The 20,232-nt window shown below is 49.9% G+C and overlaps 1 protein-coding gene across 1 annotated transcript in view; it reads right to left on the reverse strand.

The window, feature by feature from the left end:
- KDM4C (lysine demethylase 4C) overlaps positions 1 to 20,232 on the reverse strand; it is a 480,711-nt gene that overhangs the window by 384,664 nt on the left and 75,815 nt on the right. Inside the window, exon 5 of the mRNA XM_075317453.1 lies at positions 12,451 to 12,644. Coding sequence (XP_075173568.1) covers positions 12,451 to 12,644 — 194 coding nt within the window. The remainder of the gene's footprint in view (positions 1 to 12,450; positions 12,645 to 20,232) is intronic.

The following is a 20,232-nucleotide window of genomic DNA, read 5'->3' on the forward strand; positions in this document are numbered from 1 at the left end:
TGTACTGAGAGGAGACTGAAGACTTGCTAGCTGTGCCTCTAACTGAAGGGCAGAGGCTGCCGGGAGAAATAAAGTTAATTTTCTCCTGGTAGCTGGGCTTTCAGAGCAACAGCCTAGCTGTTTTAGAACACTATTAACCTGTAGATTAACAGCGATGTTGTGTTACATACAACCTAATATTATGCAACTGAAAGATACAAGTCATCCAACTAAAAACTAGCCCTAAAGGCCGCTTTAGACGTTCCGACATCGCTAGCGATGTCACTAGCGATCGCGCCTGCCCCGTCGTTTGTGCAAATCACTGCCCATGGCGAACAATATCGCCGGTACGCGTCACACCAACTTACCTTCCTAACGACGTCGCTATGGCCGCCGAACAACCTCTTTTTTTAAGGGGGAGGTTCGTGCGGCGTCACCGCGACGTCACACAGCGGGCCACCAATAGAAGCGGAGAGGCGGAGAGCAGCCGCATGAACGTCACTTCCACCTCGTTGCCGGAGGACGCAAGTATACTGTTGTTTGTCGTTCCCGGGGTGTCACACGTAGTGATGTGTGCTGCCTCAGGAACGACGAACAACCTGCGTACCAAACGAGCAATGATTTTTGGGAAACGAACGACGTGTCAACAACCAACGATTTTTTGCACTTTTCGGATCGTTAGCGGTCGCTGGTAAGTGTCACACGCAATGACATCGCTAACGAGGCCGGATGTGCGTCACGAATTCCGTGACCCCAGCGATATCTTGTTAGCAATGCCGCTGCGTGTAAAGTGGCCTTTAGAGAATTAGGTCACTGAGAAGAAACCAAAAAAAAAAAAAACAAAAAAAAAAACATGGCACCCTGAACACTAGAAATTACATTATTATGGAAATTAATGGCCAAATTACACCTAGTTCTTAAAGGTTAAAATTCTTAAATGCTTTATTTTTAGAATACCATTTATTTAAGCCAATAATAATGTAGTTGCAAGGAAAATGACAGCACCACCATTGCTAGCCTTGGGTCATTATTTCTGTTTAACTTTTAGTTTATATTAGAGGTAAAAAAGCTAATTTCTTAGTGCACTCCAACACACACGGATAGTTAAGAAGACCTAGCAGCACATGTCGCATCTCAAAAAGTTTTCCCTCAGCAGGCGGAATGCACAGTACTATACAGAGCCATTTCACAATAATTTTACCCTTGAATAAAATCAAAAGACTCGCCTACAGAAATGTTTTTTCAAGCGTGTGTACATCAGTTGAATTTTTCAGATGGGAAATCAATAGATTGAACATACTGTAGATGGAGTGTGTCGTCCAAATGTAAGAGCACCTAGAGGATTTGATGCCTGTCTTGTACGTTACAGATGGAGCAAAAGCACCATGAGGAACTATTCTAAAGGAAATAATGTTCTTCAGAGCTAAAACATTGCAAAATAAATGGAAAGGCAAAATCTTAAAATGAGTAAAAAAAAACTTCAGCAGAAACACAATGCTGCGGAATTAGAGTCAGTGTGAAGCACTGTTGCATGTCAAGGATGTGTTGAAACGAGCGACAATCTAGTAGGGGATTACAACAAATGTTTAACCTCGCCAGATCAATAAAGGGGCTTTCATTTTACAGAGAAATACAAATAATAGCTCACTATTTCCAATATATTTCAAGTCCAAATAACATTGACCCCTGTCAGAATGGACTAATCTTCGTAGAAAAATAAATAAAACCAAAAAATGGAACAGGCCCTTTGCAATATTCACTACTGACAAAAAATTAGGGATATTTGTCTTTCAGGTGAAATTTATGGAAAACGTAAAAGGATCACGCCATAGTGATATTTTATCACGAAGAAGGGAATTTTGTTACTTACCGTAAATTCCTTTTCTTCTAGCTCTTATTGGGAGACCCAGACGATTGGGTGTATAGCTACTGCCTCCGGAGGCCACACAAAGCATTACACTAAAAAGTGTAAGGCCCCTCCCCTTCTGGCTATACACCCCCAGTGGGATCACTGGCTCACCAGTTTTAGTGCAAAAGCAAGAAGGAGGAAAGCCAATAACTGGTTTAAACAAATTCACTCCGAGTAACATCGGAGAACTGAAAACCGTTCAACATGAACAACATGTGTACCCGCAAACAAACCAAAAATCCCGAAGGACAACAGGGCGGGTGCTGGGTCTCCCAATAAGAGCTAGAAGAAAAGGAATTTACGGTAAGTAACAAAATTCCCTTCTTCTTCGGCGCTCTATTGGGAGACCCAGACGATTGGGACGTCCAAAAGCTGTCCCTGGGTGGGTAAAGAAATACCTCATGTTAGAGCTGCAAGACAGCCCTCCCCTACGGGGAGGCAACTGCCGCCTGCAGGACTCTTCTACCTAGGCTGGCGTCCGCCGAAGCATAGGTATGCACCTGATAATGTTTGGTGAAAGTGTGCAGACTCGACCAGGTAGCTGCCTGGCACACCTGTTGAGCCGTAGCCTGGTGTCGTAATGCCCAGGAAGCACCCACGGCTCTGGTTGAATGGGCCTTCAGCCCTGATGGAACCGGAAGCCCAGCAGAACGGTAGGCTTCAAGAATTGGTTCCTTGATCCCTCTAGCCAGGGCGGCCTTAGAAGCCTGCGACCCTTTGCGCTGACCAGCGACAAGGACAAAGAGTGCATCCGAACGGCGCAAGGGCGCCGTGCGGGAAATGTAGATTCTGAGTGCTCTCACCAGATCTAACAAATGTAAATCCTTCTCATGAACTGCATGAGGACAAAACGAAGGCAAGGAGATATCCTGATTAAGATGAAAAGAGGATACCACCTTCGGGAGAAACTCCTGAATGGGGCGCAGCACTACCTTGTCCTGGTGGAAGACCAGGAAGGGAGTCTTGGATGACAGCGCTGCCAGCTCAGACACTCTCCGAAGAGATGTGATCGCTACCAGAAAAGCCACGTTCTGGGATAGTCTAGAAAGTGAAACCTCCCTCAGAGGCTCGAAGGGCGGCTTCTGGAGGGCAACTAGTACCCTGTTCAGATCCCATGGATCTAACGGCCGCTTGTACGGGGGAACGATATGGCAAACCCCCTGTAGGAACGTGCGCACCATAGGAAGGCGTGCCAAACGCCTCTGAAAAAAGACGGATAGCGCCGATACCTGACCTTTAAGGGAGCCGAGCGCCAAACCTTTTTCTAACCCAGATAGCAGGAAAGAAAGAAAGGTAGGCACTGCAAATGGCCAGGGAGACCCTCCCTGAGCAGAGCACCAGGATAAGAATATCCTCCACGTTCTGTGGTTCTTAGCGGACGTGGGCTTCCTAGCCTGTCTCATGGTGGCAACGACCCCGTGGAATAATCCTGAAGACGCTAGGATCCAGGACTCAATGGCCACACAGTCAGGTTCAGGGCCGCAGAATTCCGATGGAAAAAACGGCCCTTGGGACAGTAAGTCTGGTCGGTCTGGTAGTGCCCACGGTTGGCCGACCGTGAGCTGCCACAGATCCGGATACCACGCCCTCCTCGGCCAGTCTGGGGCGACGAGTATGACGCGGCTGCAATCGGATCTGATCTTGCGTAGCACTCTGGGCAAGGGTGCCAGAGGTGGAAACACATAAGGGAGCCGGAACTGCGACCAATCTTGCACTAGGGCGTCTGCCGCCAGCGCTCTTTGATCGCGAGACCGTGCCATGAAGGTTGGGACCTTGTTGTTGTGCCGGGACGCCATTAGGTCGACGTCCGGCCTTCCCCAGCGGCGACAGATTTCCTGAAACACGTCCGGGTGAAGAGACCATTCCCCTGCGTCCATGCCCTGGCGACTGAGGAAGTCTGCCTCCCAGTTTTCTACGCCGGGGAAGTGAACTGCGGATATGGTGGAGGCCGTGGCATCCACCCACATCAGAATCCGCCGGACTTCCTGGAAGGCTTGCCGACTGCGTGTCCCTCCTTGGTGATTGATGTATGCCACCGCTGTGGAGTTGTCCGACTGAATTCGGATCTGCTTTCTTTCCAGCCACTGCTGGAAGGCTAGTAGGGCAAGATACACTGCTCTGATTACCAGAACATTGATCTGAAGGGTGGACTCCTGCTGAGTCCACGGACCCTGAGCCCCGTGGTGGAGAAAAACCGCTCCCCACCCTGACAGACTCGCGTCTGTCGTGACCACCGCCCAAGACGGTGGTAGGAAGGATCTTCCCTGTGATAATGAGGTGGGAAGAAGCCACCATTGCAGAGAGTCCTTGCCGTCTGTGAAAGGGATACTTTCCTGTACAGGGACGTTGACTTCCCGTCTCATTGGCGGAGAATGTCCCATTGAAGTGGACGCAGATGAAACTGCGCAAACGGAACCGCCTCCATTGCCGCCACTATCTTCCCGAGGAAGTGCATGAGGCGTCTTAAGGAGTGCGACTGACCTTGAAGGAGAGTCTGCACCCCAGTCTGTAGTGACCGCTGCTTGTCCAGCGGAAGCTTCACTACCGCTGAGAGGGTATGAAACTCCATGCCAAGATACGTTAGTGATAGGGTCGTGACAGGTTTGACTTTGAGAAGTTGATGATCCACCCGAACGTCTGGAGAGTCTCCAGCGCAACATTCAGGCTGAGTTGGCATGCCTCTTGAGAGGGTGCCTTGACAAGTAGATCGTCCAAGTAAGGGATCACAGAGTGTCCCTGTGAGTGCAAGACTGCTACCACTGCCGTCATGACCTTGGCGAACACCCGTGGGGCTGTCGCCAGCCCGAATGGCAGAGCTACGAACTGAAGATGGTCGTTTCCTATCACGAAATGTAGAAAAACATTGGTGCTCTGTAGCAATCGGCACGTGGAGATAAGCATCTTTGATGTCTATTGATGCTAGGAAATTTCCTTGAGACATTGAGGCAATGACGGAGCGGAGGGTATCATCCGGAACCGCCTGGCCTCCACGTGCTTGTTGAGCAGTTTTAGGTCCAGAACGGAACGGAAAGAGCCATCCTTGTTTGGCACCACAACCAGATTGGAGGACACTCCTTCTGCCTGCAGAAGAGCATCTGCTCGGTGGGGAGGTGGGGACGTTCTGAAGAATCGAGTCGGAGGACGAGAACAGAACTCTGTCCTGTGCACGTGGGCACACTGTCCCTCACCCACCGGTCTGTGACCTGTGGCAGCTAAATGTCGCCAAAGGCGAGCGAGTCTGCCATCAACCGCGGATGCGGAAAGATGAGAGAGCTGAGAGTCATGAGGAGACCGCCTTGGTAGCGGTTCCTCCGGCTGCCTTCCTTGGGCGTGATTGAGCCCGGCCGGCAGCTGAGCCCCTCTGAGGCTTTTCAGCCCTTTTGGACGAGGACAATTGGGACCTGCCCGAGTCTGGGAAGGACCGAAACCTCGACTGTCCTTCCAGGACAGCATTAATAGGGTAAGTCGCAATGCAGACATTGCGAGGTTACGGACGCCCCTGCGGCACAGATGTACCTGTGCTCAAGACCAGCTGCGCAAGAACAGCTGAAGAGCTTAGGGTGCCCATACGGCTGTGAATGCCGGAGCAACCGACACGCCGATAGCCTCATAGACAGATTTCAACCAGAGTCCATCTGTCTGTCAATGGCATCTGTAAGTGAAGTCCCATCTCCACTGCAACTATGGCTCTATCCGCAAGCCTGGAGATCGGAGAATCCACCTTTGGACCCTGGGTCCAACGCCTGACCACTTCAGGGGGAAAGTGATAACGTGTATCCCTAATACGTTTGGAGAAAACGCTTATCTGGGAAGCGTGGTGTTCCTGGACTGCTTCTCTGAAGTCAGCGTGGCCAGAACAATACTCAATATAAGTTTGAGCTACTGAAATGGGACTTCTCCTGCTGTGAAGCTGACTCCTCCGCTGGGGGAGCTGAGGGAGAAAAGATCCAACATTCCATTGATGGACGCTATAGGATCATTCCTTATGGCGTCACCATCCGGTGTATCCGGAGTGAGAGCGGTGTCAGGATCAAAGTCCTGATGAGCTACGTCTGCCTCATCATACAGAGAGCCTCCTGGGACCCCCCCGGAGCACCGATTTTATTCCAAGTGAGGGTGGCCAGGGAGCAATGATCCAGATTGCCCAAGGCCTGTCCGGACTGCAAGTCTCTATGTCATTGCAACTCCGTCCCTGTCCTTGGACAGGGTTGAGAGGTGGTTCTTTTGGCCACGTCAAGTAGAGACCCCGGCTGACCAAGTGCTACAGGGGAGCATTGCACACAATGGGGAGCAGTGCCGTGGAACAGTATCACATGCAGTAAAAACAGCATCGAAAGCCTGTGTTGCTTATATGCTGCTGCCGACTTATAGAGCCAAGAATGGCGACCGTACAGTGCAAAGTATATCATACAAGCATAAAGTACAAATGAACACTGCAGCACATGCAATACAAGCAGCATAGAAAGCCTGCTTTTCTGCTGCTGTAGACTAGCCATCTAGGGGAATATAGCCCAGAATAGCGACCATACAGTGCAATGTATAGCATACAAGCATAAGTACAAATGAACACTGCAACACCTGCAATACAAGCAGCATAGAAAAAAAAAAAAAAAAAAACCTGTGCCTCAGCACCCTTGCTTTTCTGCTGCTGTAGTCTAGCCATTCTATGGCGAATATAGCCAAGACTAGCGACCGTACAGTGCAGTGTATAGCATACAAGCATAAATACACATGAACACCTCAGTACGTGCAATACAAGCAGCATAGAAAGCCTGTGCCTTAGCACCCATGCTTTCCTGCTGCTGATGTGTCGCCATCTAAGAGGGCATATAGCCCAAAATAGCGACCTATGCAGTGTAAGCTTAAAATACAAATAGACAAACTGCGGTATTTAGTGTCAGCACCCCAGGTGCCGCTTACCGCCCGCCTATAAGCGGGTGTGTGGTCGCCCTAGTCCTGTGCCTGGTTGCCCAGAGTCCGTTCTCCCAGCTCGGGCTGCAGGAATGGCTGCCGGCGTCCTTCTCCAGCTCGTGTGAGTAGGGGCGGGCCGTGGGCGTGCCCCAAGTCAGAGCGGGAAACCGGCGTCCCACAGTGTCTAGTGAGAGGGCTGGAGCATGTAAATAAGGCTCCAGCCCTCGGCGCTGCTGATTGTACAGCGTCTCTCCCCTACCCTGATTGACAGGGTGGGGGCGGGAACGAAGCGGAGCTAGGCCGCAAAAGCCGGGGACTGGATTTATAAGCGCCGCCGCCGTAAAAGCGCGGTCGGCGCTAAGTCCCCGGCGCACTACAAGTCCCAGCCGCGCCGCCGCTCCCGGAGCGTCCGGCGCGGTAGTTCCCAATAATAAAGTCACTCAGCTAGGCTGCAGTGACTGTAACCCTTTACTGTCCCCGGCGCACTAGCACACCCAGCAAGTCTGGAGTGTGCTGTGCCTGTGTACGGGGACACAGAGTACCTGAATGGTGCAGGGCCATGTCCCTGAACGGCACTCCCGCTCCACATCCAGCAGGTTCAATGGGTCTGTGGATGGAGCCCGGCCTCAGGGCTTTGGGGCCGGTAAGATCCCACTTCCTCAGAGCCCCTCAGGGGGATGGGGAAGGAAAACAGCATGTGGGCTCCAGCCGCCGTACCAGCAATAGGTACCTCAACCTTACAAACCACCAGTGGGGTGAGAAGGGAGCATGCTGGGGGCCCCATATGGGCCCTCTTTTCTTCCATCCGATATAGTCAGCAGCTACTGCTGACTAAACAGTGGAGCTATGCGTCGATGTCTGACCTCCTTCGCACAAAGCCGAAAACTGGTGAGCCAGTGATCCCACTGGGGGTGTATAGCCAGAAGGGGAGGGGCCTTACACTTTTTAGTGTAATGCTTTGTGTGGCCTCCGGAGGCAGTAGCTATACACCCAATCGTCTGGGTCTCCCAATAGAGCGCCGAAGAAAGTAGGGTATTTAACCCCTAAACGACCGCTAATACACCTTTTAACGGTGGCAGTTAAGGGGCCTTTTTCCTCAGCGCAGCTTTTTAACTGCCCTCATGAAAAACGTTACAGCGCCACTCAGCGTCAGAAAATCTCTGAGGTTTCAGCTACCAGGTGTAGCTGAGACCCTGGAGATCACAATCCGGGTCAGTTTTCCCGGTCACGTGTTCACAGTTATACACCATATGACCGCGATCATGTGAAAGTCAATGCAGCACCGGTATAATAAAAAAAAAAAATAAATAAAATAATATCAAAACTATTTCTCTCCCATCACACAATCAAAATCAAGCATTTGAGACAGTTAAGCAATGTCCTCCCCAGGTCCCCTCCAGTCCCCCAGTGTGGTCAAAGTCCGCACCCCAGTGTTTCTCCTGATCATCTAAAATGGCGAGAGCATTATTGTGCGCCCGCCACAATCATCGTCCTCTTTTGATTTTTCTCCCATCTGACATATCTGATGGGAAACAAAAGTCCTGCCCAGGTCACCCCAGGTACCTACCTCCTACAGCACAGAGTCCCCCACGGCTCCAACTCCCCGTCTTCTGAAAAACCTGGTGGGCACATGGGCAGAGAGCGGCTTTCAGTGAGCAGAGACTGCAGTGACGTCAGTGTGGTGGTGTAACTGAAGTTACTGCAGTTCACAACGCCCTCAGTGTGACCTGGGGAGTGTGCCTGCAGTATTCTCACTGAGGCCACTGCAGGCATACTCCTCACATGCCTGCACTTCCAGAAAATATGAGTGTACGTTCGGTGAGCTTCCCCTCCCCCATATCCTGGAAAATCAAGTCGTCGTGGGACCTCCAAAAATGATTACAACAGACCGGATTTTTTTTTCCCCCGTGCGAATCTTTTCTTTTTTTTCAATACATTTTTGATAGAGGGAATGTGTTGGGGAGTGTTTTTTCAAATAATTTTTTTTGTCATCTTTATTTTTTTTTATTACTGATTAGGTTAACATCTAATGGATGCGCCACTTCTGGGGCGACTGTGGCCTGCTATTTTTAGGCTGGAGAAGGCCAAATAATTTTGGCCCTTCCCACCCCGAGAATACCAGACCCCAGCGGTCTGCTTCACCTTGGCTGGTGATCAAATTTGGTGGGGACCCCATGTTGTTTTAAATTATTTATTTATTACAAAAACCAGCATGGGGTGCCTTCTGTTTTGGATTACCAGACAAGGTGAAGCTGCCAGCTACGATCTGCAGCCGTCTGCTTTACCTAAGCTGACTATCCAAAAATTTTGGCTAAATTTAAGGCGGGCTTTACACGTTGCGACATCACTAGCAATTGCTAGCGATGTCCAGCGCGATAGCACCCGCCTCCGTCGCACATGCGATATGTGGTGATTGCTACCGTAGCAAACATTATCGCTATAGCAGCTTCACACGCACAGACCTGCTTGGCGATGTCGCTGTGACGGCACTAATCGGCCGGCCAATAGAAGCGGAGGGGCGGAGATGAGCAGGAAATAACATCCTGCCCACCTTCTCCCTTCCGCATTGCCATCAGGACGCAGGTAAGGAGATGTTTGTCGCTCCTGCGGGTTTACACACAGCGATGTGTGGAGCTGCAGGAACGACAAACAACATCGTACCTGCGGTCGAACCGACATTATGGAAATGAACGACGTTACACAGATCAGCAATATTGTAAGCTTCTGTGCTCGTTCATCGTCGCACCTAGGATTTACACGTTGCGATGTCGCTACCGGCGCCGGATGTGTGTCACTAACGACGTGACCCTGACGACATATCGGTAGTGATGTTGCAACGTGTAAAGTCCCCCTAAGGCTAAACATCCTTTACTACCACTTGAAAGGCACTAAAAGGGTGCCAGCTTATAATATGCAGGGGGGGCGGGACATTATATAGGTCTTTGACCTCCATCCATCCTAGCTTTTTAGGCTGCGTGCCCATGATCAGTGTTTGCATTGTTTTGGACGTAGAGTGTTTTTGCTGCGACCAAAATGCTGGGTTGTGCAGTGGAAGCACAGTGGATGGATTTTTAGAAATCTCCTGCCCACTCTGCTTCTTTTCTCCGCAGCATAGATTAACATGTGGGGCTGCTTCTGGAGCTGCAGGATGTCAATTTATGCTGTGGAAATTAGAGTGTTCTCTATGGGAAGAATAGAGCTGAAGTCCGCAGCAGCCCGAACCCGGATCATGGGCATGAGCAGCTGCGTTCTTCCGAGGATAACGCTTACATCTCCGCAGGAGGACTGACACTGCGTCCTAGACGCAGTGTCGCCAGATCGTGGGCACAGAGCCTAAAAGTGAGACATTTGTTGCTACAGCAACATTTTTGTGAAGCAACTGTGGGTTCAATATGCTCCTTATACCGCTGAATAAAATCCTTGAGGGGTCTACTTTATAAAATGGGGTCACTTCTGGGGGGGTTTCTGCTGTATAATTACCCTGCACAATTTATTTCAGCTTTTCCAAAAGTGAAATGGTTCTTCTTCTGTTCTGAGCCCTCCAGTTTGTCAAAACAGAGGTTTAAGATCACATGTGGGGGTATCCACGCGCTCAGGAGACACTGGGTAACAAACTTTGGGGTCCACTTTTTGGCGTTACCGCTTGAAAAAATGAGAAATTTGGTGCTAAAGCAACATTTTTGTGAAAAAAAAAAAATGAAAATTTTCAATATTACGGCCTAATGTTATCAAATTCTGTACCTTAGAGTTCAAGGTGCTCACCAAACATTTAAATAAAATCCTTGAGGGGTCTAGTTTCTAAAATGGGGTCACTTGTGGAAGTTTGTTGTTATCTGTACCTTAGGGGTCCTGCAAATTCGACATGATGCCAGCAATCTATTCCAGCCAAATTTGTGTTCCAGAATTCAAATATTGTTTTTTCTGTTCTGGGCTTTCCCATTTGTCCAAACAGAGGTACATGGATACATGGGTATCATCGAGCTCAAAAGAGACTGTGTAATACATTTTGGGGTCCGTTTTGTTATGCTAATTTTTCTAGAAGTGAGAACACTGGCACTGGAGTAGCATTTTTAGGCAAAATATATATTTTTTTCATTCCACATCACTTTAGTTCCTGTGAAGCACCTGAAGGGTTAATAAACTTCTTGAGAGTGTGATTTTGAGTACTTTCAGGGGTGCAGTTTTTATAATTGTGTCACTTTTGGGTATTTTCTGTCACCTAAGCTTCTCAAGGTAACTTCAAATATGATGTGGTCTCTAAAAAAATGTCTAACTTCCTAACCCCACAAAATACTGTTTCAAAAATTGCTCTGATGTATGTAAATTAGACATGTGGGAAATGTTATTCATTAACTATTTTGTGTGACAACTCTCTGGTTTAAGTGCATAAAAACTAAAAGTTTGAAAATTGTGAAATTTTCAAAATGTTTGATTATTTTTTTTTTTTTATATATATATAAATAAATGCAAAAATATTGTATACCCCATCTGTGTGCATGTCTATTACCAGCAACCACCCCCTCCATGATATGGTAGGCTGAGAGTGGTTGTCTCATTGGTATTCTGCACCTGTGTTGTCCCCACCTTTATCATAGGGGGCCGACTGCATCCTGATAGTGCATTTGCTGTTTGACCTGTGGACTAATGGCTGTTTTTGGTGAGTTTTTCAACTTCGTCCAGCTAGATATCCAGGACCAATCCTTGGCCAGAATCAGGTTTGTTTGTTTTTTAACCCGGTTACACCCGCTGGTCCAAATTATCTGTGATAAGTAACTTAAAAAGTATAATCCTCCGTTCCATCCGTATCTCTTCTAGTTCTGTAAAAAGTAAAGGTCCCGTCACACACGAGATCGCTAAAGAGACCGTTGCTCCGCAGAAACGATCTTGCCAGCGATCTCGTTATGTGTGACATCTACCAGCGATCAGGCCCCTGCTGTGAGATCGCTAGTCGTTGCCGAAGGGTCCGGACCATTTTCTTCAAAGGTGATGTCCTGCTGGGCAGGACGCATCGCTATATTTGACACCTATCAATGACCTCCTATACAGGTCACTCATCGTTACTGCATCGTTGGTAAGGTCTGACTGTATGACATCTCACCAGTGACTTACCAGCGATCCTTACCAGGTCGCATCGTTTTCGGGATTGCTGGTAAGTCGTTAAGAGTGACAGGGGCTTTAGGGTTAGAATATACAGTGCAGGCTGGGAAAGAGTAATCCAATTGTACAGCTGCATGTAGTTATCGTGCCAGATTGACTGCCATGATAGCTACACACTCCAGCAAAGTTAGATTCCTCCGTCCTGGCTGGCTCTGTACATACTATCCCCAACTTTTTACTTCACTAGAACAGAGTCGGATGCGATGGAAGATTATTCTTCTGTCACTGTTTGCAACTGTAGAAGTACAAAGACTGATTGTGCATGCTAGACCCCAAAAAAATACAAGTTTATTCATAAAAATATATACAAATATGATTGTGGCATAAAAAAATACACATTAGTAGATTAGAAATTGTGAAGTATATTAAAGGGAAATTCAGATTTTCAAAACTCAATCTCTAGCATGCTAAGACTGAAGTCATAAAGAACCATTGGAGTACCATTTAATTATTAACATTATACAGACACACACAATTTTCTGCTTGGAATTTACCATGACTTGGGTTCACCAAAGTGGAGGTAGTTTATGCTGTAAAGATCCATGTCTTCAGTATGCCAGGCAAACGTAGTTTTCCACATCCCAAAATAGAGATAAGGGGTATTGACTCCCTCGATTGAAATCCCACATTCTTCTCCTACAACATCTAGAATGGTGTTTAGACGGGAAATATTCCACTCATCGATGTCCTATTGTAAAAATAAAAATAGAACATGTGGGCTCAGTCTTGTGATTTAAATATGGTGTCTTCAATCAATGCTTAAACTGGCAGTGCCTATCATCCTTTGCTTTCTTAGTAATCAACTCCAATTAAAAACTGCATTCATATATTTAGAATACATAATAATGCATGTGAAATCCAAAGTTTTCCAGTAAGCATTGGCCTTTCCCAAAGAATTAAAGAACTATACCATTTTCATATTTATATTAACATTCATACTTTTTAGATAGATATTTGAATACAGTTTGGGTAATGGCAATATTTGAGAATAGCAGTCATTTTTTTCCTATAAAAAGCTTTAGATTCACAATTCAGTGGGGGCATGCTAATCACTTGTTAAAATCTTAGCACCACAGGGCTGCCAGCGCTTGACCACTCCCTTTCTGTGTGTACAGGTGTTCTAATGTACCTATAGAAGATGCAACCTTGGACTGCACATGCCCGTCTCCTGCTTGTAAGAGCTGACAAGAAGAAACCCAACACAAGCAGGCCATACAGGCCTAATATTCTTTACATACGAATAAGACAAAAAACAGGATAATTGTGGTATACTCCGCGCTGCTGTACAAAGAAACACTCCAAAAAATAAAAGTAATGTGGATGGTTTATTCATTTATTGAATAAACCATCCACATTGCTTTTATTTTTTGGAGTTTGGAGTGTTTCTTTGTACAGCAGCGCGAAGTATACCAAAATTATCTTGGATTTTGTTTTGCTTCTGCCTTTGGCACGTAGGATCGGCTGCAGCTGTTATATTTCTCTATACTGGTTGTGAGTCTCACAACCATTCCAGGTGAGCGGTTTTCCTATTAAAAAGTCACCATCTTTTACACTGGTAAGACCTTATTGTGCTCCTTATATCCACAGCTTGTTTCCTGTTTACATAGAAATACACCGAGACTGCAGCGTGAATTAGGGGACAGATGCTCTATTAATGAAATATCACTGGCTGCTTTTTAGATAGGAGTCATAGCAGAGAATATGCACACGTTGCATATTTGCATGCAGTTACGCTGCGATCTGCACCGCAGCGTAACTGGATGTGTCCTGCTTCCCCAGCATAATCTATGAAGATTATGCAGGAGACGTGCGCATGTGGCATCTTAGAGCTGCCCGAAGCACGCGTTCTAAGAAGTGACATGTCACTTATTCCGTGCGCTCTGCCTGCAGTCCCCGCTCTGTCTATGGGAGGGGCTGCAGTCAGAGCGCATGGAATCGGCTTTTTTTTTCACTACGGACTCTTTCTGCAGCGATTTGAAGCGCATGTGTGCTGTTCAAATCGCTGCAGAAATTTCTGCAGGGCCAGTACGCAACGCGCGCACATAGCCTTAGAGGCATTAGGGCATTTTTTTTTCATAATCAGATTTTTAATGCAGTTTTAGGAGGGATTAAAACCTTGGTGAGATTATTGCACCAATGAGCACAAATGTATTAGGGGCAAAATTTTTGCAAATAGGAAAGGTGGAAATAAGAGGTTTTATGAAACTGTGGGGGGTTTTTTCCCAGGTCAAAAATCTGGTGTGTTGGGTCTTAAAATCTAGAAAAATTCTAAAAGATTTTATTAATAATGATCACAAATATATGAGATAAAGGAACATCTGTCAGGCTTTTCAAAAGGGATAATATATGCAATTAGGTGCCCACGTGACAAAATATATGTGGGAACGCATCAAAAGACAACTACAGAAAAGCATTGGCGAGCAATGAGAAATATTGTAAAAATTCAAACTATAAATAAAAAAAATGAAAAGATCACCCCGTCAAAGCATTATGTACATAAACATGGTGGTTAATTTATAGGATCAGAAGTGTTAGTGATACAATCAGTTTGAACCCACTAGAGGGGGGTGATTATATTAAAAGCATGTCAATAGTTGAAAGCAGATCGATATCCGAGTTGGATACTCTGAAATCTAAGGGGTTAACACTGGAATAGTAGGATTTTTGTGTACTCACCGTAAAATCTCTTTCTCTTAGTCTTCATTGGGGGACACAGGACCATGGGTTATGCTGCTGTCACTAGGAGGCTGACACTAAGTAAACAGAAAAAGTTAGCTCCTCCCCAGCAGTATAACCCCTGAGCCGGAGGCGGGCTCAATCAGTTTAGTGCACAAGCAGTAGGAGGAGAGCCAAACAATCCTGGATAAAAACAAGGTAAAAAACTATGACGAACAGTCGTGTGACCAGTGACCTGGGAATGTGGGCACTGGGGAAACAGGCATGTCATATATAACGAAAAACACAAGCAGGGTGGGTGCTGTGTCCCCCAATGAAGACTAAGAGAAAGAGATTTTACGGTGAGTACACAAAAATCCTACTTTCTCTGTCGTTTCATTGGGGGACACAGGACCATGGGACGTCCAAAAGCAGTCCCTGGGTGGGAAGAAAACCATCACCGGAGATAGGAAGGAAGTCGCTTCCCCTTGCCGGGCTGACCCGGACCTACAAGCGCCTACGTTGTTACAGGTGTGCCACTGCCACCCGCAAACCTTGCACCAAGACTGGCCTCTGCCGAAGCTTGAGTGAGAACCTGTTAGAAACTAGCAAAGGTACGCCGACTAGATCGGGTGGTGGACCAGAGGACTTGGTTGACCGACGTCCGGAGCCCAATCGTGCAAGGGTGCCCCTTGCTCGGTAGACCGCGGCGGAAGTCCGACCTTCATGCGATAGTCTTCACATATGGAGGAAAGGATCCATGTGATATTCAGGCCCTTTGCGCCGGCCTATGCTTCTTGGGAAAGGGCGGAAGGATGGACTGACAGTCGGTGTAACCGACAAAAAAATGGTGTCCTGCCGACACGAAATACTGAGGGCTCGTACCAGCCCTAGAACGAACTATGCCTCTTTCAGGCTGAGAGGGGAGCCTAGAACCGACAAAAACGAAACCTAAAGACCTCTTCTGGAAGGAAAGCCGAGGTGTCTCGGACAGGAACGAAGGGTTCTGGCTGGAACCCCCCCCTTATCCTGCTGGCGGAGCGGAAAAAGGGGGAGAAAAGACTACGAGAGGGCTGTCCGCCCTGATGCCGTCGATAACAAACAGATGGCCACAAGGAACCCACCTATCAAAACAGGTGGGAGCAGGGAAAAAAGGGGTACCTTGAGCAAACTCATCACTGGATTATGGTCCCACTTTTCTAGTGAACGATGAAAAACGCCGAGCCAGATGGACGTTTCTCTGAGCGAAGGCCCTGATTGACGGAAAGTGAAAAGTCTCTGAAGATGCGGTCGTCACACCACCGGGGGAGCTCTTTCCACGTGGAAATAAATCTTCGAGGGAACTGGATTCCATGCCCTCCTCAATGTCTGCCATCATCTTGTTCACAGACCTGACCGAGCCAGCACCCGGGATCCACTGGTGAGGCCATGGAACCTGGGACTCCTGAGTCCTGGTAGACTAGAGGGGCCCCGACACGGAAGAATCTGGCGGTCTGGAAGGAGCCACGGGGCATCTGCGAGGAGATGAGTAAGTTATGCGAAGCTATGCTCGCCTGGGCCACTCCCGAGCTATCGCCTGCCTAGGTCCTTCTTGAGAACCCTCGAGAACATGGAACGCAGCGGGAAGATGCACGAGAGCCTGAACAAGCCAACACGACCGGGCTTGGGCGTCGTCCTCTAGTCCAGAGCAGGTGGCGTACTCGACGCACCATGGACTTGAGAGTTGGATCGGAAGGCCAAAAAGTCACGACTGTAGGGCTTCCTTCGCCAGAGATCTGGCTGTTGATATCCCTGTTGGAGTCCTTTACCTACGCGAGACCTATCGTACCGCGGAAATCGGCCGCCCAAACGTCCACGCTCGGGATGTGCTGCCGAGATTGGCGAATGAAAGAGCCCGTCCCAGAGCAAGAACCTCTTGGCCTCTTCACTTGCCATGAAGCTCTTTGCGTCTTCCTGGTGGAAGATGCGCATCACTGCTGTGGCATGGTCCGACTGGAACCTGACTGGACAATACAACCCAGAGAAGAAATTGTAACCGGGCTAACCGAATGGCTCCAAGTCCGGAATGCTGAAGGGGAGACGACACTCCAGGGGTGTCCCTCGGGACCGTGCCGAGGAATGGTGTGGTAGCATACTCTAGTACGGGAGACTGGTGACGGTTGATAACAAGCTCCAGAGGAGGAAAGGGAATCTTCCCAGGGATGATTGGGAAGATTGGTCATCTAGGAGGAAATTGGCCGGTCACCCTCGAAGACGGAGCCTTCCTGTCCCCGCTCTTCAGTGTGTTCCGTTGGAGAGTCCGGGATGAAATCTGGTATGTGCACCATCGCTAACACCGCCACAGGCTGTCGAGGACTCGCATAGCAAAAAACCGAAGGGAAAAAACGGGAGCGGGAGGCAAAGAGCCGCAGGACCCTATGCCAGGAGGGAAACTGCTCCTGCGTGAGGAGTAGCAACCCTTGAACGGCTCGAATACCGTGCCTGAGGAGTGATGGACCGGGCCGGGTCTGGGAGGACTCCTTCCTGTAGCTCAGCTACCCTAGTAGCGAAAAGTGATGATGATGGTCTAAACCTCAAGGCGAGGGTACTTGAAGGGAGACTCTGGGTCTCCCGGTCGTTCCTGGGCAGAGAGAGCCTGGGAATGCGTAGGGATCGTGATCCCTGCAAGCACTCTTAGAAAGCTGGGACGGTCCGCAGCCACGCAAAGCGGAGATGGCTGTTGTAGGGATAAAGGTTTCCTGACGAACCTAACGTGAGGGAACGAGCCCTGGTGCATCAGAGCCGATGCCGGGAAAGGGATGTACCCTTCCCTTACGTAGCCAGTCTACCCTGACGTAGCCTAGGGGATAAACTGGACTCGCCTATCTCCGAAAGGGCGATCCCGAGAGCCGGAAAGGAAGTCAGCGACTTCCTAGACGTCGAATCTGCGTTCCTGATCCCGAGTCAGAGCTCTCGACGGGTAGGTACCCTGATGTTAGAGGCTCAGGCCGTGTAGCGGGGAGACACCAGATTTTGTAAAGAGAGGGTACTCACAGAAGCTGATAACCAGTCCTGGATCGGCATAGGTGGAGCGCGGACCTCTGCGTAGAGTGACCGTGGAGGCCCTGCGGAGCGTCACGATAGGGACGAGAAGCCAGGAGGAACCCAGGCGGGTGAAGTACAGGGTAGCGTGCCCCTTCATCACGGAGCCCTCTACGAGAAGGGGTAAGACAATATAAGGGACTTACCGCTGGTAAAAATTGTGTCCGAGGAATATCCGTGCTCACGCAGTCACACGGCGAACTGGATGCCCACTGAAAACCCGCAGGGGCCCGCACCTTCCTGTCTGCAAGGTGCCATGCCCCCTCTCTCCAGAGCCCTCTGGGGGAATGATAATGACAATAACACGACTTACCGCAGGTAAACGCCGTGTCTGGTTGTTGTCTGTGATCACTCAGCGACTCCAGTGTGGCCTGCCCATTCTCACCGAGACCCCTTTTTGTAGAAGGGAATAAAGACGATGACTAGACTTACCGCTGGTAAACTTCGTGTATGGCAGTTGACTGTGAGCACGCGGTAACTCAGCAAGCTCTGGATGTCGTCTGAGCAGGGTCCGCTCCAAATGACTTAAGGGGGACCTGCGTGCATGGAGATAAGGGGGCTGTCCGTAGCCTTACGGCCTGACTCACCAATTCCAGCAGGCCTTTAGACATGCGCCAAAACATCCAGGTCCTGCTCGGAGTCCAGCAGAGGTGGAAAGCCTGGGCCATCACCCGAGAGGTCGGAAGACTGCCGGAGAAAAAGCAGTCTGGACCTGGGGAATAAGGTGGAAAACAGGGGGGCCACAAAAGACGAGACCTGTCGGGTCCGCTTCTAGCATAGGAAAGGTCCCTGGTACGAGACTCACCTCCCCAAGGGGATTGCGCTAGACCTATGGAAGGTAAAACCGAGTATTGGCCGGGGACGCAGCGCATGCGCGCGAAGCCGAGGGCCGGCGGCGAGGGGATCTATGACCTGAGACAGGGCATTAACCCGCCGGAGGGGACTAAACTAAAAACTCGAGCTGGGAGCGCGATATAAAAAAAGGTGAAGCAAAACAAGTGCCCGAAAGTACTGTAGGAGTTAAGGTGCAAAAAACTCATGTATGTAAAATTTTTAATAAAAATCGACCTAAAATAAAAAATATCCACTAAGAAAAGTGTGTTTTAGTCTCTCCCCCGGAAAAATAAGGTGACGCTGAGGCCTCAGTAAACCCAGACTAGTAGTCTGGAATAAATTCCCATTCTTTTTTTTTTTTTTTTTTCTTTCTCTCTTTATTTAAAATGGACGCTGTGAGCGGGAAAAAAATATCCCCCACCCCCCAAGTGATGCCTGGAGCACGGCCGAGGGCGGGAACGGAGAGGCCGGCGTCCAATAGCGCCGTGCGGGAGGCGGGCCTGGGGACGCTGAGGACAGGGCCGAAGCCGGGGACTAAATTTTGGAGGTGCCGGGGCGGACAGAGGCCGCGCCGGCGGACCCGGCCGCAGCGGCGGCGGAGAGGATCCTCGGCGCGCTGTGCGGGATGCGGCCTGGGCACGCCGAGGACGGGGCCCAAGCAGAGGCACCGTCGCGGGCCGAGGCCGCGCCGGCGGACCCGGCCGCAGGCGGCGGCGGGGAGGATCCTCGGCGCGCCGTGCGGGATGCGGCCTGGGCACGCCGAGGAAGGGGCCCAAGCAGAGGGACCGTCGCGGGCAGAGGCCGCGCCGGCGGACCCGACCGCAGGCGGCGGCGGAGAGGATCCTCGGCGCGCCGTGCGGGATGCGGCCTGGGCACGCCGAGGACGGGGCCTGGGGGACCGAGGACAGTGGCCGAGCGGAGGTGCCATTGCGGACAGAGTGCAGCGCCGGCGGAGCCAACCTCAGGAGGCGCTGTTAAAAGGTACAGGGGCAGCGCCGGCGGACCCGGCCGCAAGCGGCGGCGTCGCAGCAGCGATGCGGGGCCGCCCGACCTCGGAGCCGGCAGGGAGCTCCACGGACGCAGCGGGGGAGTCCGGCGAGTAGGCCCAGACCGGGGCCTCAATTTCTGCAGCCGTCCGAGGGGGGGGGAAGGTAGGGGTCCTACCTGATCCGCGGCGCGCTGTCCAGTGTGCAGGCTGAGACTCTGCACATGCTCCTGTGTGCTCCGCTCAGCGAAGGAATGGCTGCGGGCACCTGGAAGCAGGCTGAAGAAGGCAGGGAGTTGGACGCCATTGGGGTGGAAGCCCCTAAATGTAGCAGCGTTGCGGGCCCCATCCAAAAACTCCAGATGCGCTGCGGAGGTCCAGTCCCTGCTGTATGCCCCTTGCGACCCTTTGGGGTGGTACCGCAGGGTGAATAGGGGTGCCCAGAAAAATTCAGCCCCGCGTGCCAACCGGGGAGTGGTACCGTGGAATTGGACGGGGGAGAGGGCCCGACAACTCAAGCCTCTGCGACCTAGGGGAGCGGTACCCACACGGGCTGCGAGAGCTGAGGTAGCGAAAAGATACCTGCAGAAAAAGAAAATTACCACAGATGAGAGCGACGAGCGTCGCCGAGAAAAAATGAAAAAAATAACGCAAAAAATCAAGTGGCTGAAGGGGGCCCAGACGGCCCACATCAGCCTCCTACGACACTAAGCAAAAAACT

Source organism: Anomaloglossus baeobatrachus, chromosome 1 (genome assembly GCF_048569485.1).
Source record: "Anomaloglossus baeobatrachus isolate aAnoBae1 chromosome 1, aAnoBae1.hap1, whole genome shotgun sequence".
NCBI classification, from domain to species: Eukaryota; Metazoa; Chordata; class Amphibia; order Anura; family Aromobatidae; genus Anomaloglossus; species Anomaloglossus baeobatrachus.